The sequence below is a fragment of the Mizuhopecten yessoensis genome, unplaced genomic scaffold (assembly GCF_002113885.1).
Source record: "Mizuhopecten yessoensis strain PY_sf001 unplaced genomic scaffold, ASM211388v2 scaffold8213, whole genome shotgun sequence".
In the NCBI taxonomy this organism is placed as follows: domain Eukaryota; kingdom Metazoa; phylum Mollusca; class Bivalvia; order Pectinida; family Pectinidae; genus Mizuhopecten; species Mizuhopecten yessoensis.
This window is the reverse complement of record NW_018407435.1, coordinates 853652-874420: the sequence shown is the minus strand read 5'-3', so window position 1 is coordinate 874420 and position 20769 is coordinate 853652. Positions and strand designations below refer to the sequence as shown.

Sequence of the window (20769 nt, the reverse complement as noted above, 5' to 3'; positions counted from 1 at the left end):
CATACGTTCTACTCATAACATTCAAAGACTAGTTATAGTATACTTTATATAGACGTAGCTTTGATTCGGTAACAACATACATATATAGGGGTTTTGAGTGACAGCATGCACATTTTACGAGCATGAGCTATTTGCTATTACTTGTTATGTAGACAAAACTCCATGGATTTGATACCAGGTAAGAAAAACTAGTCACTTCTTTGATAACGTTAACGTTGCACAAAACGTTCAGCAATGAACACAACTCAGATACATCTGTTTTAAACGAAATGAATTTCAGCTTTATTCTATGCATTCCTTTTTTGTTTGTTTTAATTTTGTTATCTGTTGCCAATTTAAGGCCCAGTATTTTGGGCTCGTATATATCTTTAATTCGTCAGCGGAAAACGGGAGAACAACTTAAAGTGACCACATGGACAATTTCCCTTCCTATTGGTATCAATACATACATCTTTACCTCTCCTACCTATCTTGGGTGTCAATAAAGACTGTTTTCCCTGAAGGACTTATCAAACGCTTGCCTGACTTTTGACAAATAATCTTCATCGGAGGTGTCATTCAGCGAACAACTTTATGGTTTCATGAGGAGATTCCTATCTTCCTATCAAATGAGGTAATGCATTGCTCCCTTCAGGGATACACCTGATCAGATTACCTGTCTCAGCGGTCTTGTTTGGAGAATGTTACCTTGTAAACATGGTTGCTCCAAAACAAATTATGGTCCCTCTGTGTTGTGCATTCCTTCACGGAATAAATTTAATTCCGTGAAAGGAAATATTGGTTCTCTTATTCAGATGTGTTATTTATTTGTTCAGGGAATTGTGGAATAGATTCGGTTTAAAGAAGCAGATTCCAAGTTAATTAGGGAAGCTAAAGGTGTAGAGACGTACATGGGGACTCTTTCACATATTTTATTTTGGATCACGTTTGGACCAAAAAGTGAAATGATATAAAAAAAAAACAAAAAAAAAACAATTCTTAAACTGAGATCAACATTTCGATATAGCGACAAGAGAACACTGAAAACACGTAGTTTGGACTCAATTAAAAAAACCAAGAACAAGACCAGGTATTCCGGAAGAGTAAGCGTCTATGTAAATCTAAGTCATCTAAGTTTTGTAACGTTCTCATAGTGAGAACCAGGGGTAGTGATAACAAACCAAGTTACACCAATTAATAGCGAGCATAATCACAATTATCTATTATGCTGCATGCGTTTATTTGATATTTACTATTTGCATTCATAACTACATTGTATATTATATTATTTATAAAATGTGTATCTAGTTTGATAGGTCAAGTTAATATATTTATATATATATTTACAAAGAAACCAATGTTTATCAGAATATGTTCATGAGATAGTTTGGTATACTTAATTAAGAATAATTGATCTGTTATAGTCCTAAGTTTTAAATGTAAAACATTATAAAGAAATGTTTAGGTACTTTTTACTCATTAACTGTATTTTTAGCCCACCATCAACGCGTTAACGCCTATCGTCCGTGGTCTGCCGCCGGTCCTAAACAAATTCTTGTTATAGCCATTTCTCAGAAAGTGCTGAAGGGATCTTCCTTGGTCCATAGTTGTACGTGTTTACTTTTGTGACTGAATAGATAAACGAATTGGCCGACAGGCGGCCATCTTAGATTTTGACATTTAGAGATTATTATCGCTATTTCTCAGAACGTATTTGAGGGATCTTTCTCGTATTTGATATGTAGGTTCCCCTCGATCACTTATTGTGCATGTTCAATTTTGAGACCGATTAGAGAAACAAAATAGCCGACAGGCAGATGAACTTAAAACGGTGAAGTGCTCTATACCGGCTTAATCGTGTCCATAATATTAATATACGCCTTTGTATGCCTAAAAACTCATTCAGACTGTATACTGATCACGACAACTGGTATTCATATAGTATCTGAAACTATTCTCAAGAATTAATTATATGAAGGGTTCACGTGAGAGGTGTTCGTTTGTTTCGGGCTTGTTGGTTTTATAATTCCTTCCTTTTCTGGCACAAAACGCCAGATAGCTGCTAAATATATAAACTCGTCAGTTAGAAACCATGAAGGAGCAATTTCAGCAGTAGTGTGTGATGAGTTAGATTTATTTAATACGCCTTACGATTGTTACACCTGATTTTTTTTCCAATTCAATTCAGTTTATTCTCTTTATAAAATAGTAAAGAGCAACACAATTACAAGATAATTTACAATACAGATGTTCATAAGGTAAGGCACACAAGCACAATTTAATCAATATTATTCAAATAATTCATATCAAGGAGGACAAATATCATTAAAGATTATTCTTATAAATGCACATAGTTTTTTCAAGGTACGTACATGTTTGGAATTCATCAGCTCCTTAAACTTTAAAATGTTAACTAAGGTCTTATATAATAGAACCTATCTAAATCTAAATATGTTTTTCTGAATTCAGTTAGTGATGGACATTGCAATAGGTAATGAAATTCATCTCCAATTTGCTGGCTGTTACAAAATGTGCAAATTCTATTTTGACGGTCAATGCTATTCCATCTACCGGTCTCGATGATACATTTGTGATTCGTTGTTCTAAATTTGCACAAAACATGTCTTTCGTTATCAGGTAAAAGATCTAAATAATCTTCAAACTTGCACTGTTCTTTAAAAATTTAATATTGCTTTCGATGAATTAAATACATCATTCTCACAATTTTGAACAAATTGGTCATAGAGAATTTGTTTAACATTTAATTTTAACCAGGAAGTATTTAATTCTTCTACGAAATGTGCATTCCAAATGTAAGTTAAGCCACAACCATTTACTATTTGTAGGATATAACTTAAGTATGGAACTGCATTGTTACCATACATTTGATTATGACATAGCATATTATACATACTAACATTTAATTTACATTCTTTGGAATTAATCATTCCTGACCAATACGTTATCATTCTAGATTTCACTGAATAAGATAATGGGCAAGTACATAGTTCTCCATAAACCATATAAGAAGGTGTACTTCCCTTGAGCCCTAACAGTTGTACACGTTCAATAAGTTGTGGGTTTGTATATTCCCAAATCTCACATCCATACAGTAATATGGGTTTAACAGTCTTATCAAATACATCATATATGCACCGAATAGAAAGATTATACAGTCTACCATATTTTAAAATATCGTACATTGTAATATTAGCCTTTTTTTTACATTATATTGTTTTGCTTCATTGAAAGAGCCTGTACGTGAGAATACAGTGCCTAAATATGTAAAACTCTTGACAAACTCGACCTATTCATCGTCAACAGTAAATACAGTTCTATGATGCAGACGGCCCTTTGTAAAAATCATACATTTCGTTTTTCCTATGTCAACTTTCAATCTCCATTGTCTACAATATTCACTGAAAACGTTAAGCGGCAGTTGTAGATCTTGAGGGCAGTCAGAAAAAAAGAATCGTATCGTCTGCATACAATAAAATAAAAAGTTTGATGTAGATATGAAATTCCTCTTCTAATTTACTACTTAGGCACTGTAAACCCTTAACATTATCACGAGTCGTAAAATCTTCAGGGTCGTTCAAGTATAAACTGAATAGAAAAGGAGATAAATTTCCCCCTTATCTAAAACTGCTATCACGTGGGGGAAAAAGTAGAACTCTGACCATTAAGAGTTATCTTAGACTTAATGCTTTGGTACATGTCGTATATAATAGAGTACATTTTGCCATTAATTTGGTTAAATAACATCTTGTTCCACAGTCCATTCCTCCAAACTTTATCGAATGCTTTTTCGAAATCAATGAAAATGCAGTAAAGGTGTTTTTTTCGTCACATTAGTAAGATTAATTAATGAGAACAATACAAAAATATGATCAATAGTTGAGTAAATCTTCCGAAATCCAGCTTGGTTTTCACATATCAAATTATACTCATCCGAGTACTTCTGGAGTCTTTCGTTCAGAATACTAGTAAAACATTTACCAAAGCAGCTAACAATAGTGATGGGTCTATAATGTTTAGGGGTCTTTAGACGACCCTTTATTCTTAAAAATTGAAACAATAGAGCCCCTTAGCCAGGTCTCTGGAAGTTTTCCAGTGCTAAAAACCACATTGAACAGTTTAACATATACATCTATCATTTTAACACAGAGTGTTTTATGTATTCGTTCGCTATGTGATCCTCTGAACAGGCCTTGCTATTTTTCAATAAATTTATGGCATGTTCAACTTCCTCCCTTGTTATCTCCCTAGTTAAAACACCATTAGCAGTTATCAAATGTACATCAATATGGTTATAAGGGGTCTCACCAACGTCAGCATTAAAATCTTAAAAAAACAATCCACAAGCAGATCAATTGATATATTATTTTTCCTTTTATTTTCTGTCTCCAGAAGAATCAATCTGATTAAAATCATATCCTACGTTCTCTACGTATCACGTACGTAGAGAACGTAGGATATGATTTTAATCAGATTGCAGAAGATTAAAAAAGTTTCCAAAAATCTTTAGGAATAATACTTCTCGTTTCTTTAATTTTACGTCTAAGATCCTTTCTGAAACGCTTAATGCTATCATCCATTGTACATTTATATGCTTTTTCTGACTCTTTGTTTTTCCTTTGACAATAACCATTTTGATGACGTCGGTATCGCCCTTCACAACGTCGATACAACGTTCTGGCATGTCTACAATTGCCATCAAACCAAGGTTTCGAACTCCTATTCGACTTCTTGTAGCTATAAGTTTGGGAGATTTTAAATGTACCTGATGTACGTTTGTATCTCACTACATTCAGACATCAGTATATCAACATTCAGGCCATTGACGTTATTGCATTGGTCAATCATATCTACAATATTCTGGATTTTATCGTCATCAAGATTTTCAATAAAAGCCTGTATTTTTGAAACGTCCCACTGCTTAATTCGTTCTGAATACACTGACTCATTATTACATGTATCGACATTGACAGGTGTACAATGTGCTCCCAAGTATGGTGAGCGGAAGTGGACAATGTGCGTCTGAAAATATTGAACTAAAATCTTAAACATGAAAGTCCTCAATGCATTTCAAAAGCTCTGAAGAACATATTGCATAAACATACAATACTTGAATTCTTACATGTTAATTTACCCATATTCCGATCTCCATCGACTCTGCCATTACAAATAAACAAATAATCATTAAATTTACAAAGATCTAGCAGTTGATTACGAAAATTCTTCTTGTGCAAATCTTTACCCTTTCTATGTTTATCGATATCATTCTGAATTCAAACCTATTTTTCATTACACTTTCAAAACCAGGCAGGTCAATAACATTTGCATTACCTGTTTTAGTTTCACATAAACATAACTTATCAAAATTATTTACAAGCTCACGAAATTCTGGGTATTGCACTTTTCTCAGAACACCATAAATATTTAGCATCAATATTTTAATATAACATAACGTAGTCGAACTTGTGACTATATTGGTCAATGTTTGCCCTCCAGCGCATTCCTGAGAAAAGTTCACGCGCTTGCGCTTAGAACGGGGTGGTTTGGTGGGCGTGTCTGAGGGTGTATCCGGGGCTTGTACAATGCACCATCTATATACAATTGGTCCTTGATCAACATCGTTTTCTTCCCTGATTTTCTTGCATCTTTCGATATAGGGTACAGTTTTTTCCTTCTTTTTTCAATAGTGTGTTCCTTTTAGTTTAAGTCTTTGTAGTAAAGAAATTTTGCAATAATTGAACTCGGTCTCGCACCGGCACGCCTATCCCGCTTTCCAATTTATAATATGTCTTTTTATATGTTTTTGTATTGTTCAACTAGTTGTTTATGTTGTTTTAGGGATTATCTTCAAATATATAATAAAACTAAAGAGGAGGTGAAATAAAGCGTCGAAGTACTTCGTTCAAAGCAGAACCCAAAAAGAGTCTCAATTGCGCATGAATACTTTCTATTTTTATTCAACAAATAAATATATCTCGTTACTAAACTACTAGACTTAACCTAGCGCCAGTACACTACTAGGCTTAACCAGCTGGTACACTGCTAGGCTTAACCAAGTGCCCTACTAGGCTTAACCTAGTACACTGCTAGACTTAACCTAGTACACGGCTAGACTTAATCTAGTACACTACTAGATTTAACGTAGTACACTACTAGACTTAACCTAGTACACTGCTAGACTTAACCTAGTACACTACTAGGCTTAACCTATCACACTTCTAGACTTAACCTAGTACACTGCTAGGCTTAACCTAGTACACTACTATGCTTAATCTAGTACACTGCTAGACTTATCCTAGGACTGCTAGACTTAACCTATTACACTACTAGGCTTAATCTAGTACACTACTAGGCTTAACCTAGTTCACTACTAGGCTTAACCTAGTACACTAATAGGCTTAACCTAGTACACTACTAGCCTTAATCTAGTACACTGCTAGACTTATCCTACGACTGCTATACTTAACCTAGTACACTACTGGGCTTAACCTAGTACACTACTAGGCTTTACCTAGTACACTACTAGGCTTAATCTAGTACGCTACTAGGCTTAACCTAGTACACTAATAGGCTTAACCTAGTACACTACTAGGCTTTACCTAGTACACTACTAGGCTTAATCTAGTCCACTGCTACACTTATCCTAGGACTGCTATACTTAACCTAGTACACTACTATGCTTAATCTAGTACACTGCTAGACTTATCCTAGGACTGCTATACTTAACCTGGTACACTACTAGGCTTAACCTATCACACTTCTAGACTTAACCTAGTACACTGCTAGGCATAACCTAGTACACTACTAGGCTTAAACTAGTACACTACTAGGCTTAATCTAGTCCACTGCTACACTTATCCTAGGACTGCTATACTTAGCCTAGTACACTACTAGGCTTAATCTAGTTCACTACTAGGCTTAACCTAGTACACTAATAGGCTTAACCTAGTACACTACTAGCCTTAATCTAGTACACTGCTAGACTTATCTTAGGACTGCTAGACTTAACCTAGTACACTGCTAGACTTAACCTAGTACACTACTAGGCTTAACCTATCACACTTCTAGACTTAACCTAGTACACTGATAGGCTTAACCTAGTACACTACTAGGCTTAATCTAGTACGCTACTAGGCTTAACCTAGTACACTAATAGGCTTAACCTAGTACACTACTAGCCTTAATCTAGTACACTGCTAGACTTATCTTAGGACTGCTAGACTTAACCTAGTACACTGCTAGACTTAAAAAGCTAATAAACCACTAGACTTAACCAAATACACTACTAGACTTAACCTAGTACACTCCTAGGCTTAACCTATCACACTTCTAGACTTAACCTAGTACACGTGTACTAGGTTAAGTCTAGAAGTGTGATAGGTTAAGCCTAGTAGTGTACCAGGTTAAGTATAGCAGTCCTAGGATAAGTCTAGCAGTGTACTAGGCTTAATCTAGTACACTGCTAGACTTATCCTAGGACTGCTAGACTTAACCTAGTACACTACTAGGCTTAATCTAGTACACTGCTAGACTTATCCTAGGACTGCTATACTTAACCTAGTACACTACTAGGCTTAACCTAGTACACTACTAGGCTTAACCTATCACACTACTAGACTTAACCTAGTACACTAATAGACTTAACCTAGTACACTACTAGGCTTTACCTATCACACTACTAGACTTAACCTAGTACACTAATAGACTTAACCTAGTACACTACTAGACTTAACCTATGACACTACTAGAGTTAACCTAGTACACTACTAGACTTAACCTAATACACTACTAGACTTAACCTAGTACACTACTAGACTTAACCTAGTACACTGCTAGACTTAAAAAGCTAATAAACCACTAGACTTAACCAAATACACTACTAGACTTAACCTAGTACACTACTAGTTACCTAGTACACTACTAGTTACCTAGTACACTACTAGACTAATCTAGTACACTACTAGACTTAACCTAGTACACTACTAGACTAACCTAGTACACTACTAGACTAACCTAGTACACTACTAGTTACCTAGTACACTACTAGACTTACCATAGTACACTACTAGACTTAACCAGCTAGTACACTACTAGACTTAACCAAATACACTACTAGACTTAACTTAGTACACTGTTAGATTTAACCAGCTAGTACACTACTAGGCTGAACCTTGTACACTACTAGACTTAACCAAATACACTACTAGACTTAACCAGCTAGTACACTACTAGGCTTACCCTAGTACACTACTAGACTAACCTAGTACACTACTAGACTTACCATAGTACACTACTAGACTTAACCTAGTACACTGTTAGACTTACCCTAGTACACTGTTAGACTTAACCTAGTACACTGTTAGACTTACCCTAGTACACTACTAGTTACCTTGTACCACTATTCTGATATATATGTGTATTTACCGTGTCGCATTTCGGTGCGGCTGGTCAATCATGTTGTGGTCAGTTATCGTTATAACTAGCTTTAAGGTATATCTGTCATTATATGTCCCTATCTCCGAATACTACGCGCCGTTGACTCGGAGGAGCCTGTCACCGGTTAACACTTATAGTAGGGTGATCACGGCCCCCCTACGCTGTAATACTACACATACTCTGATAAAGAAAAACAGTGCACGTTTGTTGCTTAAATGTGCATGGTATTCAATCACTTGGTAACTATATAGAGACACATCATTGAAGTGTGCATACTTTTCTCGTGGAATTTTCATTGAAGATGGAGCTACACGAAATCACGGTGGGTAAAAATGGGATCGACAACACCCTGCAGGTCAGCGGAGAGAAAAACGAGGGCTACGATATCGACGGTGATGTCATTACAGTAAGTATATACAGGGGTTATTACATAACACATTCACGTGTCTCTTCTCATGACTTCTTAATGCATTTTAATGCACGTTTTTCTTATTATTAGTGTCGCAATAGATCATCTATATATTTTGCTTCTACTGTTATGGGTTCCGGACGATTTCGTTTTGTTTCGGTGCCTGGTTGGTTCGTGTTTGTGTATTATGCCTTTATTTGTTACGTAAGTCTCGCCTTGACCTAGTTAGTAACAATAAATGCACCGCTTGGCTGGTTGTACAGGTATGATTGTGAGCATGGTATGGTTAATTACCTCTATTTTTCAAGTAAAAATTCCGTAGCACACCGCCCCTCTGCGCAGTAGAGTAATTATTCATCCCATTTGGTCTGCCGTTATTCATTGAAACAACTTCGAAACATTTTTTTATTCTGATGACAGTTAATAGTAAAGTGTTGAAGGGTTTCATTTGTAATCAGTTGAAAAAACTATTCTAAACATGCATAATGTTTCCTCCGAGATTCTCCTTAACTAACCGCATTTGTAAGTGACACATAAAAATATGTATAAATGTAAAAAGGTACGCGTATTGGGTAATATCCGGACCATCAAGAGTGATTAATATTAGTTGAAATAACTTGTTTCATAATTGTTGTAAAGTAAAGTTTACATATTACACAGATATCTCTGCATACAGTGATACAGAGACGGTACACGGGAGAGGAAGTACTGTAAATACCAAAAGGTACATATATATATTTCTCTTCTCATTAAAGTTTGTACATGAATACATTAGTAACTGTTTATGTATGAATTATCTTTTATTTTACATATAAAGAAGCAATTCAAATGTAAATTAAATCCTCTGTACCTTCAAACATCATTCGGAACACCTCGCCCCGATTACAGTTCCTTCTATCGAAGACAGAATCGGCCGATGAGTTCCGAGTTACACGAGCAATATCTCTCTGTTTTGCCGGCCGTTGATGACTGGTAGTCTTTCATTCGAAGATTATCACCAGGTTCGCGAAAGGGAAAAATAAAGCAAAGTTTGATCGAAAGCATAGGCAAGTTTGAATTTATAGAGAAGAAAGATAAGAAGGAGAGAAGAAAAAATAAAAGTAAGAAGGGAGAAAGTTTGAGTTTAGATGAGTAACTAGCTCCCTCCCCCTGTTTTATGTTTTACAAGAATTCGTGTACAGCTGGTAGTGCTCGCGATATTACATAATCGAGATTGGATATGCGTGTGCGTACGAGTTACGCCGAGTGTGCTGTATGAACTCTATTGACCTATAGCTATATATGACATAACATATTAAAATACGCTGCACTGTATAGTGTACATACATAATTGTGTGTTCTACAGAAATTTCTTTCGGGATAACTTCAATTTGGGCGTTAGGAGATACTTTTCGATATCGACGGTAGTTTTCTATGGAGTTATTGATTGCAGAGGATTTGAATTCGTGAATATAAATCTCCTAGCGAAATAACGTGATTAATAATCTCACGAAAGTATTTAAGTTATTAAAGTGACGATATCAAGTTTTATAAAAATTAAATGTATTATGGCTCTATCTAGCTACATATGTATAGAGGATATTAATCTGCAAATTTGCAACGTCGTTACGTTGTCTAGGACAATTTTAGTATCCTTATTATGCTGAACATCCATTGACGGTACGGGGGAGTATACACCTGTTGTCTTTCAACCCAGGTTATCACAAGAGACCTCAAATGCTAAAATCCCTACATAATTTGGGGTTCTCTTCCATGTCTTACACTTAGGAGACGACGGAGAATTGAAAAATGTCTTTATTACAACAACATCAGTAGCACATGTTGCATGTATTCTCTCTTCTCCAGGTAACCGTCTTTATATGACTGTAGATTTTGCGAGAGTTGGTATTGTTCGTTTGTGCGAGTAAAACGGTTGAGACACGTGTAGATACTGTTACAAATAATGTCATTTACTGAACATGAGTTAACACTGAAAAAAAGTAAGCCTACAAGTCGTGTTAGAAAACCTTGAAGATGACACCGATATAATAGGCATATACATCTGAAGTAACCATACGATACTTGTAGTACTATAAAGTAACGGGTTATTTTCTCCTGATATATTCATAAAAAGTACAAAATATGGAAGGTTTTATTGAAAGGCCAGTCGTGAAAAGGTAGGGGTTCACCTTCCTGAGGTATTCGTTTTTATCCGGGTACTCCGGTTTCCTCTCACATTAAATTCCACATCTACCACTACACAGTTAATATGTATGCAGATGATGCAGCTTGTCATGTCTCAGGTCCAAATAGTGCATTTATCAACGAAAAAATACAGTGATATGGAACACATTAGAAAATATTGTCATAATAAAGGAACGTATATAAATGTAGATAAGACCACCACTATGTTAATAGGTATACTGTAAATAAGCTGTCTAACAAAATGATATCTAAGTATATGTAGATAACATACCGATAACCAATGTTTCACAACAAACACTTCTAGGTGTGCATATTGATAACAACTTAACCTAGAATTTCCATATTGAAAACCTTTGTAAATCTCTAGCATCAAAAATATCCCTCTTGCATAGGCTAAAAAAGTTCCCACCTTTACAAGCTAGAAAGCTTTTCTATGTATCATATATCATGCCAGTTACGGATTATCGTTGTACTGTATGCGGATCTACTATACAGCAACATATAAACTATATAGTAAAACCTTAAAAATCGTGCAGCTAGACAAATTTCAAATGTCGATTATAAAACTCCTTCAAGGGAATCGTTTGCCACCTCAACTGGTCGCCATTTGATTAGAAAATTATGTACCACAAATGTATTCTTGTATATAAGACACCATCTTACATATCAGACACCATCTTACATATCAGACACCCTCTTACATATCAGACATGCTTGTTCCTGTTGATTCTAATAATAATACTCATGCTCTAAGATCAGCTACACATCAAAATTTGCAGTTACATGTACCAAAGCCNCTTGTTGTAGGTGGAGCCCTTTTTATCTAAAATTTTAACGAACTTTGAGTTGTTCTTGAGATATATGTTAATCTTTATGCTTGATTGATTGATTGATTGATAGGTTTTACGTCCGCTTCACTANGTAAAGTTTACATATTACACAGATATCTCTGCATACAGTGATACAGAGACGGTACACGGGAGAGGAAGTACTGTAAATACCAAAAGGTACATATATATATTTCTCTTCTCATTAAAGTTTGTACATGAATACATTAGTAACTGTTTATGTATGAATTATCTTTTATTTTACATATAAAGAAGCAATTCAAATGTAAATTAAATCCTCTGTACCTTCAAACATCATTCGGAACACCTCGCCCCGATTACAGTTCCTTCTATCGAAGACAGAATCGGCCGATGAGTTCCGAGTTACACGAGCAATATCTCTCTGTTTTGCCGGCCGTTGATGACTGGTAGTCTTTCATTCGAAGATTATCACCAGGTTCGCGAAAGGGAAAAATAAAGCAAAGTTTGATCGAAAGCATAGGCAAGTTTGAATTTATAGAGAAGAAAGATAAGAAGGAGAGAAGAAAAAATAAAAGTAAGAAGGGAGAAAGTTTGAGTTTAGATGAGTAACTAGCTCCCTCCCCCTGTTTTATGTTTTACAAGAATTCGTGTACAGCTGGTAGTGCTCGCGATATTACATAATCGAGATTGGATATGCGTGTGCGTACGAGTTACGCCGAGTGTGCTGTATGAACTCTATTGACCTATAGCTATATATGACATAACATATTAAAATACGCTGCACTGTATAGTGTACATACATAATTGTGTGTTCTACAGAAATTTCTTTCGGGATAACTTCAATTTGGGCGTTAGGAGATACTTTTCGATATCGACGGTAGTTTTCTATGGAGTTATTGATTGCAGAGGATTTGAATTCGTGAATATAAATCTCCTAGCGAAATAACGTGATTAATAATCTCACGAAAGTATTTAAGTTATTAAAGTGACGATATCAAGTTTTATAAAAATTAAATGTATTATGGCTCTATCTAGCTACATATGTATAGAGGATATTAATCTGCAAATTTGCAACGTCGTTACGTTGTCTAGGACAATTTTAGTATCCTTATTATGCTGAACATCCATTGACGGTACGGGGGAGTATACACCTGTTGTCTTTCAACCCAGGTTATCACAAGAGACCTCAAATGCTAAAATCCCTACATAATTTGGGGTTCTCTTCCATGTCTTACACTTAGGAGACGACGGAGAATTGAAAAATGTCTTTATTACAACAACATCAGTAGCACATGTTGCATGTATTCTCTCTTCTCCAGGTAACCGTCTTTATATGACTGTAGATTTTGCGAGAGTTGGTATTGTTCGTTTGTGCGAGTAAAACGGTTGAGACACGTGTAGATACTGTTACAAATAATGTCATTTACTGAACATGAGTTAACACTGAAAAAAAGTAAGCCTACAAGTCGTGTTAGAAAACCTTGAAGATGACACCGATATAATAGGCATATACATCTGAAGTAACCATACGATACTTGTAGTACTATAAAGTAACGGGTTATTTTCTCCTGATATATTCATAAAAAGTACAAAATATGGAAGGTTTTATTGAAAGGCCAGTCGTGAAAAGGTAGGGGTTCACCTTCCTGAGGTATTCGTTTTTATCCGGGTACTCCGGTTTCCTCTCACATTAAATTCCACATCTACCACTACACAGTTAATATGTATGCAGATGATGCAGCTTGTCATGTCTCAGGTCCAAATAGTGCATTTATCAACGAAAAAATACAGTGATATGGAACACATTAGAAAATATTGTCATAATAAAGGAACGTATATAAATGTAGATAAGACCACCACTATGTTAATAGGTATACTGTAAATAAGCTGTCTAACAAAATGATATCTAAGTATATGTAGATAACATACCGATAACCAATGTTTCACAACAAACACTTCTAGGTGTGCATATTGATAACAACTTAACCTAGAATTTCCATATTGAAAACCTTTGTAAATCTCTAGCATCAAAAATATCCCTCTTGCATAGGCTAAAAAAGTTCCCACCTTTACAAGCTAGAAAGCTTTTCTATGTATCATATATCATGCCAGTTACGGATTATCGTTGTACTGTATGCGGATCTACTATACAGCAACATATAAACTATATAGTAAAACCTTAAAAATCGTGCAGCTAGACAAATTTCAAATGTCGATTATAAAACTCCTTCAAGGGAATCGTTTGCCACCTCAACTGGTCGCCATTTGATTAGAAAATTATGTACCACAAATGTATTCTTGTATATAAGACACCATCTTACATATCAGACACCATCTTACATATCAGACACCCTCTTACATATCAGACATGCTTGTTCCTGTTGATTCTAATAATAATACTCATGCTCTAAGATCAGCTACACATCAAAATTTGCAGTTACATGTACCAAAGCCTAGAATGAATACTCTAAAACGAACTTTCATTTATTCTGGACCTGAAATATGGAATAAACTTCCTATTGTGTGTGTGTGTGTGTGTGTGTGTGCGTGTGTGTGTGTGTGGGGGGGGGGGGGGGGGGGGGGGGNTTGAGATATATGTTAATCTTTATGCTTGATTGATTGATTGATTGATAGGTTTTACGTCCGCTTCACTACCGCGTATTTCGGTTATCCAGCAGACGATCTTAATACTTCTTACAAGGATTAATTTATTGTGATTGGTCTAGCGAATACCGCGGGGATGCGGTGCTAACGTCGATGTTTCACCCGTTATCACCCTCAATTGTTTGACCTAGCTATATCTGGACAGAGTCCAGGTCAATATTAGGGTAGACTGACCACCTTGTAATCATTTCCTAAAAGCATGGAGGCCATTGACAAGCTAGAGGAAAACGAGGAAGCTTTGTTAGGGGAATTAGGTGTAAGTTTGTCCTACATTATATTTATAACGATTAATGATGACTCTGGAAATGATTCCTCAGTCTTTATGAATCTTTTTCGTGTCTGTCAAATTATTATTTAAAGATTGAAATTTGTTTAAAAGTTTATATGGCCATATAGGGGGAAAGGTTTCTGCATGTACGTGCAGATTATTGGTTTCAGTCGTGCAAAATCATAAATAACATTTCTTATACAGATACATTATTGTATGCCTTCATTTTCAGGCCATTCGACTGTTATACCTAATAATACCGTTACTTCTATGGCTATTACTACTAATGTGATGCCATAACAACAACAACTGCTATAGCTTATAATTCTTTTACTAATATTACTATTACTACTAGTTCTATTTCTGCTACTGCTTTTACTTTTATTGCTATTACTACTGCTTCTAGCTGTTACTACTAGTGCTTGCTATATTACTGTTACTGCTATTTCGTCTGCTGCCATTACTATTACTACTATTATAACTTCTTATATTACTATTAATGCTATTACTACTAGCTATATTACTAATACTTATATTGCTTCTACCGCTATAACTTCTTATGCTATTTATAATACTACTATTAATAGTTCTAATGCTATCTCTACAACTTCTGTTACTACATCTGTTACTACAACTACTATCTCTACAACATCTGTTACTACTACTGCTATCTCTACAACCTCTGTTACTACTACTGCTATCTCTACAACTTCTGTTACTACTTCTGCCATCTCTACAACTTCTGTTACTACAACTGCTATCTCTACAACTTCTGTTACTACCTCTGTTACCACAACTGCTATCTCTACAACTTCTGTTACTACATCTGCTATCTCTACAACTTCTGTTACTACTTCTGCAATCTCTACAACTTCTGTTACTACTACTGCACTCTCTACAACTTCTGTTACTACATCTGTTACCACAACTGCTATCTCTACAGCTTCTGTTACTACTACTGCTATCTCTACAACATCTGTTACTACTACTTCTTTCCTACAACATCTGTTACTACTACTGCTATCTCTCCAACCCCTGTTACTACTACTGCTATCTCTACAACTTCTGTTAATACTTCTGCAATCTCTACAACTTCTGTTACTACTACTGCTATCTCTATAACTTCTGTTACTACTACTGCTATCTCTATAACTTCTGTTACTACTACTGCTATCTCTACCACTTCTGTTACTACTACTGCTATCTCTACAGCTTCTGTTACTACATCTGTTACCACAACTGATATCTCTACAACTTCTGTTACTACAACTGCTATCTCTTCAACTTCTGTTACTACTACTGCAATCTCTTCAACTTCTGTTACTACATCTGTTACTACAACTACTATCTCTACAACATCTGTTACTACTACTGCTATCTCTACAAGTTCTGTTACTACTACTGCTATCTCTACAAGTTCTGTTACTACTACTGCTATCTCTACAAGTTCTGTTACTACTACTGCTATCTCTACAAGTTCTGTTACTACTACTGCTATCTCTACAACCCCTGTTACTACTACTGCTATCTCTACAACTTCAGTTACTACTACTGCTATCTCTACAACTTCTGTTACTACCTCTGTTACCACAACTGCTATCTCTACAACTTCTGTTACTACCTCTGTTACCACAACTGCTATCTCTACAACTTCTGTTACTACATCTGTTACTACGACTGCTATCTCTACAACTTCTGTTACTACTTCTGCAATCTCTACAACTTCTGTTACTACTACTGCAATCTCTACAACTTCTGTTACTACATCTGTTACTACAACTGCAATCTCTTCAACTTCTGTTACTACATCTGTTACCACAACTGCTATCTCTACAACTTCTGTTATTACTTCTGCAATCTCTACAACTTCTGTTACTACATCTGCTATCTCTACAACTTCTGTTACTACTACTGCTGTCTCTACAACTTCTGTTACTACTACTTCTATCTCTACAACTTCTGTTACTTCTACTGCTATCTCTACAACTTCTGTTATTACTTCTGCAATCTCTACAACTTCTGTTACTACTACTGCAATCTCTTCAACTTCTGTTACTACATCTGCTATCTCTACAACTTCTGTTACTACTACTGCTATCTCTACAACATCTGTTACTACAACTGCAATCTCTACAACTTCTGTTACTACTACTGCTATCTCTACAACTTCTGTTAATACTTCTGCAATCTCTACAACTTCTTTTACTACTACTGCTATCTCTACAACTTCTTTTACTACTACTGCTATCTCTACAACCTCTGCTACTACCTACTACTGCTATCTCTACAACATCTGTTACTACAACTGCAATCTCTACAACTTCTGTTACTACTACTTCTATCTCTACAACTTCTGTTACTACTACTGCTATCTTTACAACTTCTGTTAATACTTCTGCAATCTCTACAACTTCTGTTACTACTACTGCTATCTCTCCAACTTCTGTTACTACTACTGCTATCTCTACAACCTCTGCTACTACAACTGCTATCTCTACAACTTCTGTTACTACTACTGCTATCTTTACAACTTCTGTTAATACTTCTGCAATCTCTACAACTTCTGTTACTACTACTTCTATCTCTACAACTTCTGTTACTACTACTGCTATCTTTACAACTTCTGTTAATACTTCTGCAATCTCTACAACTTCTTTTACTACTACTGCTATCTCTACAACTTCTGTTACTACTTCTGCAATCTCTACAACTTCTGTTACTACTACTTCTATCTCTACAACTTCTGTTACTACTACTGCTATCTTTACAACTTCTGTTAATACTTCTGCAATCTCTACAACTTCTGTTACTACTCCTGCTATCTCTACAACTTCTGTTACTACTACTGCAATCTCTACACCTTCTGTTACTACATCTGTTACTACTACTGCAATCTCTACAACTTCTGTTACTACATCCGTTACTACAACTGCTATCTCTACAACTTCTGTTACTACAACTGCTATCTGTACAACTTCTGTTACTACTACTGCTATCTCTACAACTTCTGATACTACTACTGCTATCTCTACAACTTCTGTTGCTACTGTTACTACATCTGTTACTACAACTGCTATCTCTACAACTTCTGTTAATACTTCTGCAATCTCTACAACTTCTTTTACTACTACTGCTATCTCTACAACTTCTTTTACTACTACTGCTATCTCTACAACCTCTGCTACTACTACTGCTATCTCTACAACTTCTGTTACTACTCCTGCTATCTCTACAACTTCTGTTACTACTACTGCTATCTCTTCAACTTCTGTTACTACATCTGCTATCTCTACAACTTCTGTTACTACAACTGCTATCTCTACAACTTCTGGTACTACATCTGTTACCACAACTGCTATCTCTACAACTTCTGTTACTACATCTGCTATCTCTACAACCTCTGTTACTACTACTGCAATCTCTACAACCTCTGTTACTACGTCTGCAATCTCTGTTACTACATCTGTTACTACAACTGCTATCTCTACAACTTCTGGTACTACATCTGTTACCACAACTGCTATCTCTACAACTTCTGTTACTACAACTGCTATCTGTACAACTTCTGTTACTACTACTGCTATCTCTACAACATCTGTTACGACTACTTCTTTCCTACAACATCTGTTACTACTAGTGCTATCTCTACAACTTCTGTTACTACTACTGCAATCTCTACAACTTCTGTTACTACATCTGTTACTACAACTGCTATCTCTACAACTTCTGGTACTACATCTGTTACCACAACTGCTATCTCTACAACTTCTGTTACTACTTCTGCAATCTCTACAACTTCTGTTACTACTCCTGCTATCTCTACAACTTCTGTTACTACTACTGCAATCTCTACAACTTCTGTTACTACTCCTGCTATCTCTACAACCTCTGTTACTACTACTGCAATCTCTACAGCCTCTGTTACTACGTCTGCAATCTCTACAACTTCTGTTACTACTACTGCTATCTCTACAACCTCTGCTACTACTACTGCTATCTCTACAACATCTGTTACTACTACTTCTTTCCTACAACATCTGTTACTACTACTGCTATCTCTACAACTTCTGTTACTACTACTGCTATCTCTACAACCTCTGTTACTACTACTGCAATCTCTACAACCTCTGTTACTACGTCTGCAATCTCTACAACTTCTGTTACTACTACTGCTATCTCTACAACTTCTGTTGCTACTACTGCTATCTCTACAACTTCTGTCACTACTACTTCTAAAACTAGTATTGCTATTTTTACTTCTGTGCTATTAATACTTATGCTAGATCTTACTTCTGCTTCTATTAATACTACAAATGCTGCTAGTATTACAACCGCCAACACTTCCACCCTGTCTTTAACACCACTTCTGTTAATTGTTTAATTCTAGTCATTTACATGCTACAGTACTTCTATTACTGCTATTACTTATTCTGCTAAAACCTCTGCTATTACTTCTACAACTGCGACGTGTATCTACTACGATTGCTATTACCAACGGCAACACTTGCACGCTACTATAAAATCACCACTTCTACTCTTTGTGTCCATATGGTAATTCATTCATGCATGCACAATGGGGAAAATTGGCTTTTGAGATAAAAGCAATCAAATAGGCTCGTTGCGCAACATGCACATGTGCTGTTTTTGCTGTGACTTAAATGTCCTTAGAAAGGGAAGCACGCCCTACATTTATCCGTAAACGGTTACCATCATTTATTTGCCTCATCAGCTAGGTTATACTGGAGTTTAAACAGTTTCTCGTTTCACAAGCCAACGATGGTACGTCGATGTCAGGCAGTGTAAATAAGAGGCGGAATTGATGTCGAACTTTCATTTTCTATACTAAATACTTAGTAACATAGTTGTTTGCTTTCCGTATTTCAGGAGCTATCTGTCAAGAATAAATCACACGTCAATGGTCAGTCGGACAGAGGACGTAGACGGGTGTCCTATGCTTCCGACACGGACCAAACACCGTCCAAAGACTTTGATCCCCCTAGTAACGAGGTGACAGTAGAGAACGACACGGAACAACCTTTCCTGTATACCGTCAGTGAAACACCGCCAGTACATACGCTCCTTCTCATAGGGTTTCAGGTAAGATGAGTTACCTTATTATGATATATATGGGTTTTTTAAAATGACGGTTTTTGTGTGTGAGAGATATGGGACGTGTCTGTTTTTATATGACATATCGCACATGTCTGTTTCTGTTGGAGTGATTTTGTATAAAATCACATACATCTGTTAATATATAATGCAACAGTAATTTTGTATGAAATCAAGTACATCTGTTTTTGTATATAACATAAGAATTACTTTGTATGAAACATGTTACGTCTGTTTTTGTATAAAACAATAGTTACTTTGTATGAAATATGTTACGTCTGTTTTTGTATAATACAAGATTGTTTTCTATGAAATATGTTACGTCTGTTTTTGTATATAACATAAGAATTACCTTGTATGAAATATGTTACGTCTGTTTTTGTATAGCATAAGAGTTACTTTGTATGAAATATGTTACGTCTGTTTTTGTATAAAACAATAGTTACCTTGTATGAAATATGTTACGTCTATTTTTGCATAACATAAGAGTTACCTTGTATGAAATATGTTAAGTCTGTTTTTGTATAATACAAGATTGTTTTCTATGAAATATGTTACGTCTGTTTTTGTATAAAATAAGAGTTACTTTGTATGAAATATGTTACGTCTGTTTTTGTATAAAACAATAGTTACCTTGTATGAACGTCTGTTTTTGTATAATGCAACGGTATTTTCTATTTTCTATGAAATATCTTACGTTTGTTTTGTATAAAATAAGAGTTACTTTGTTTGAAATATCCTATATGTCTGTTTTTATATAATGCAAGAGTATTTTCTGTGAAATATCTTACGTCTGTTTTGTACAATTAAGGAGTTACCTTGTATGAAATTACTGTAATGTAGTTTTTGCGTATGTGCCTATTACAGCTTAGTCGGGGGGGGGGGGGGGGGGG

At 35.6% G+C, this 20769-nt stretch overlaps 1 protein-coding gene across 2 annotated transcripts in view; it reads left to right on the top strand.

Moving 5' to 3' along the window:
- The first annotated feature begins 8617 nt into the window (after positions 1-8617).
- Positions 8618-20769, top strand: part of LOC110455414 (solute carrier family 23 member 1-like) — a 29001-nt gene continuing 16849 nt past the window's right edge. Inside the window, exons 1-2 of one of the 2 annotated variants that reach the window (XM_021505541.1) lie at positions 8618-8839; positions 19652-19864. In XM_021505541.1, coding sequence (XP_021361216.1) covers positions 8735-8839; positions 19652-19864 — 318 coding nt within the window. In that variant the 5' untranslated portion in view covers positions 8618-8734. Of the gene's footprint in view, positions 8840-14668; positions 14756-19651; positions 19865-20769 lie in introns of those variants that run through there. The other variant, XM_021505542.1, reaches the window with a different exon arrangement.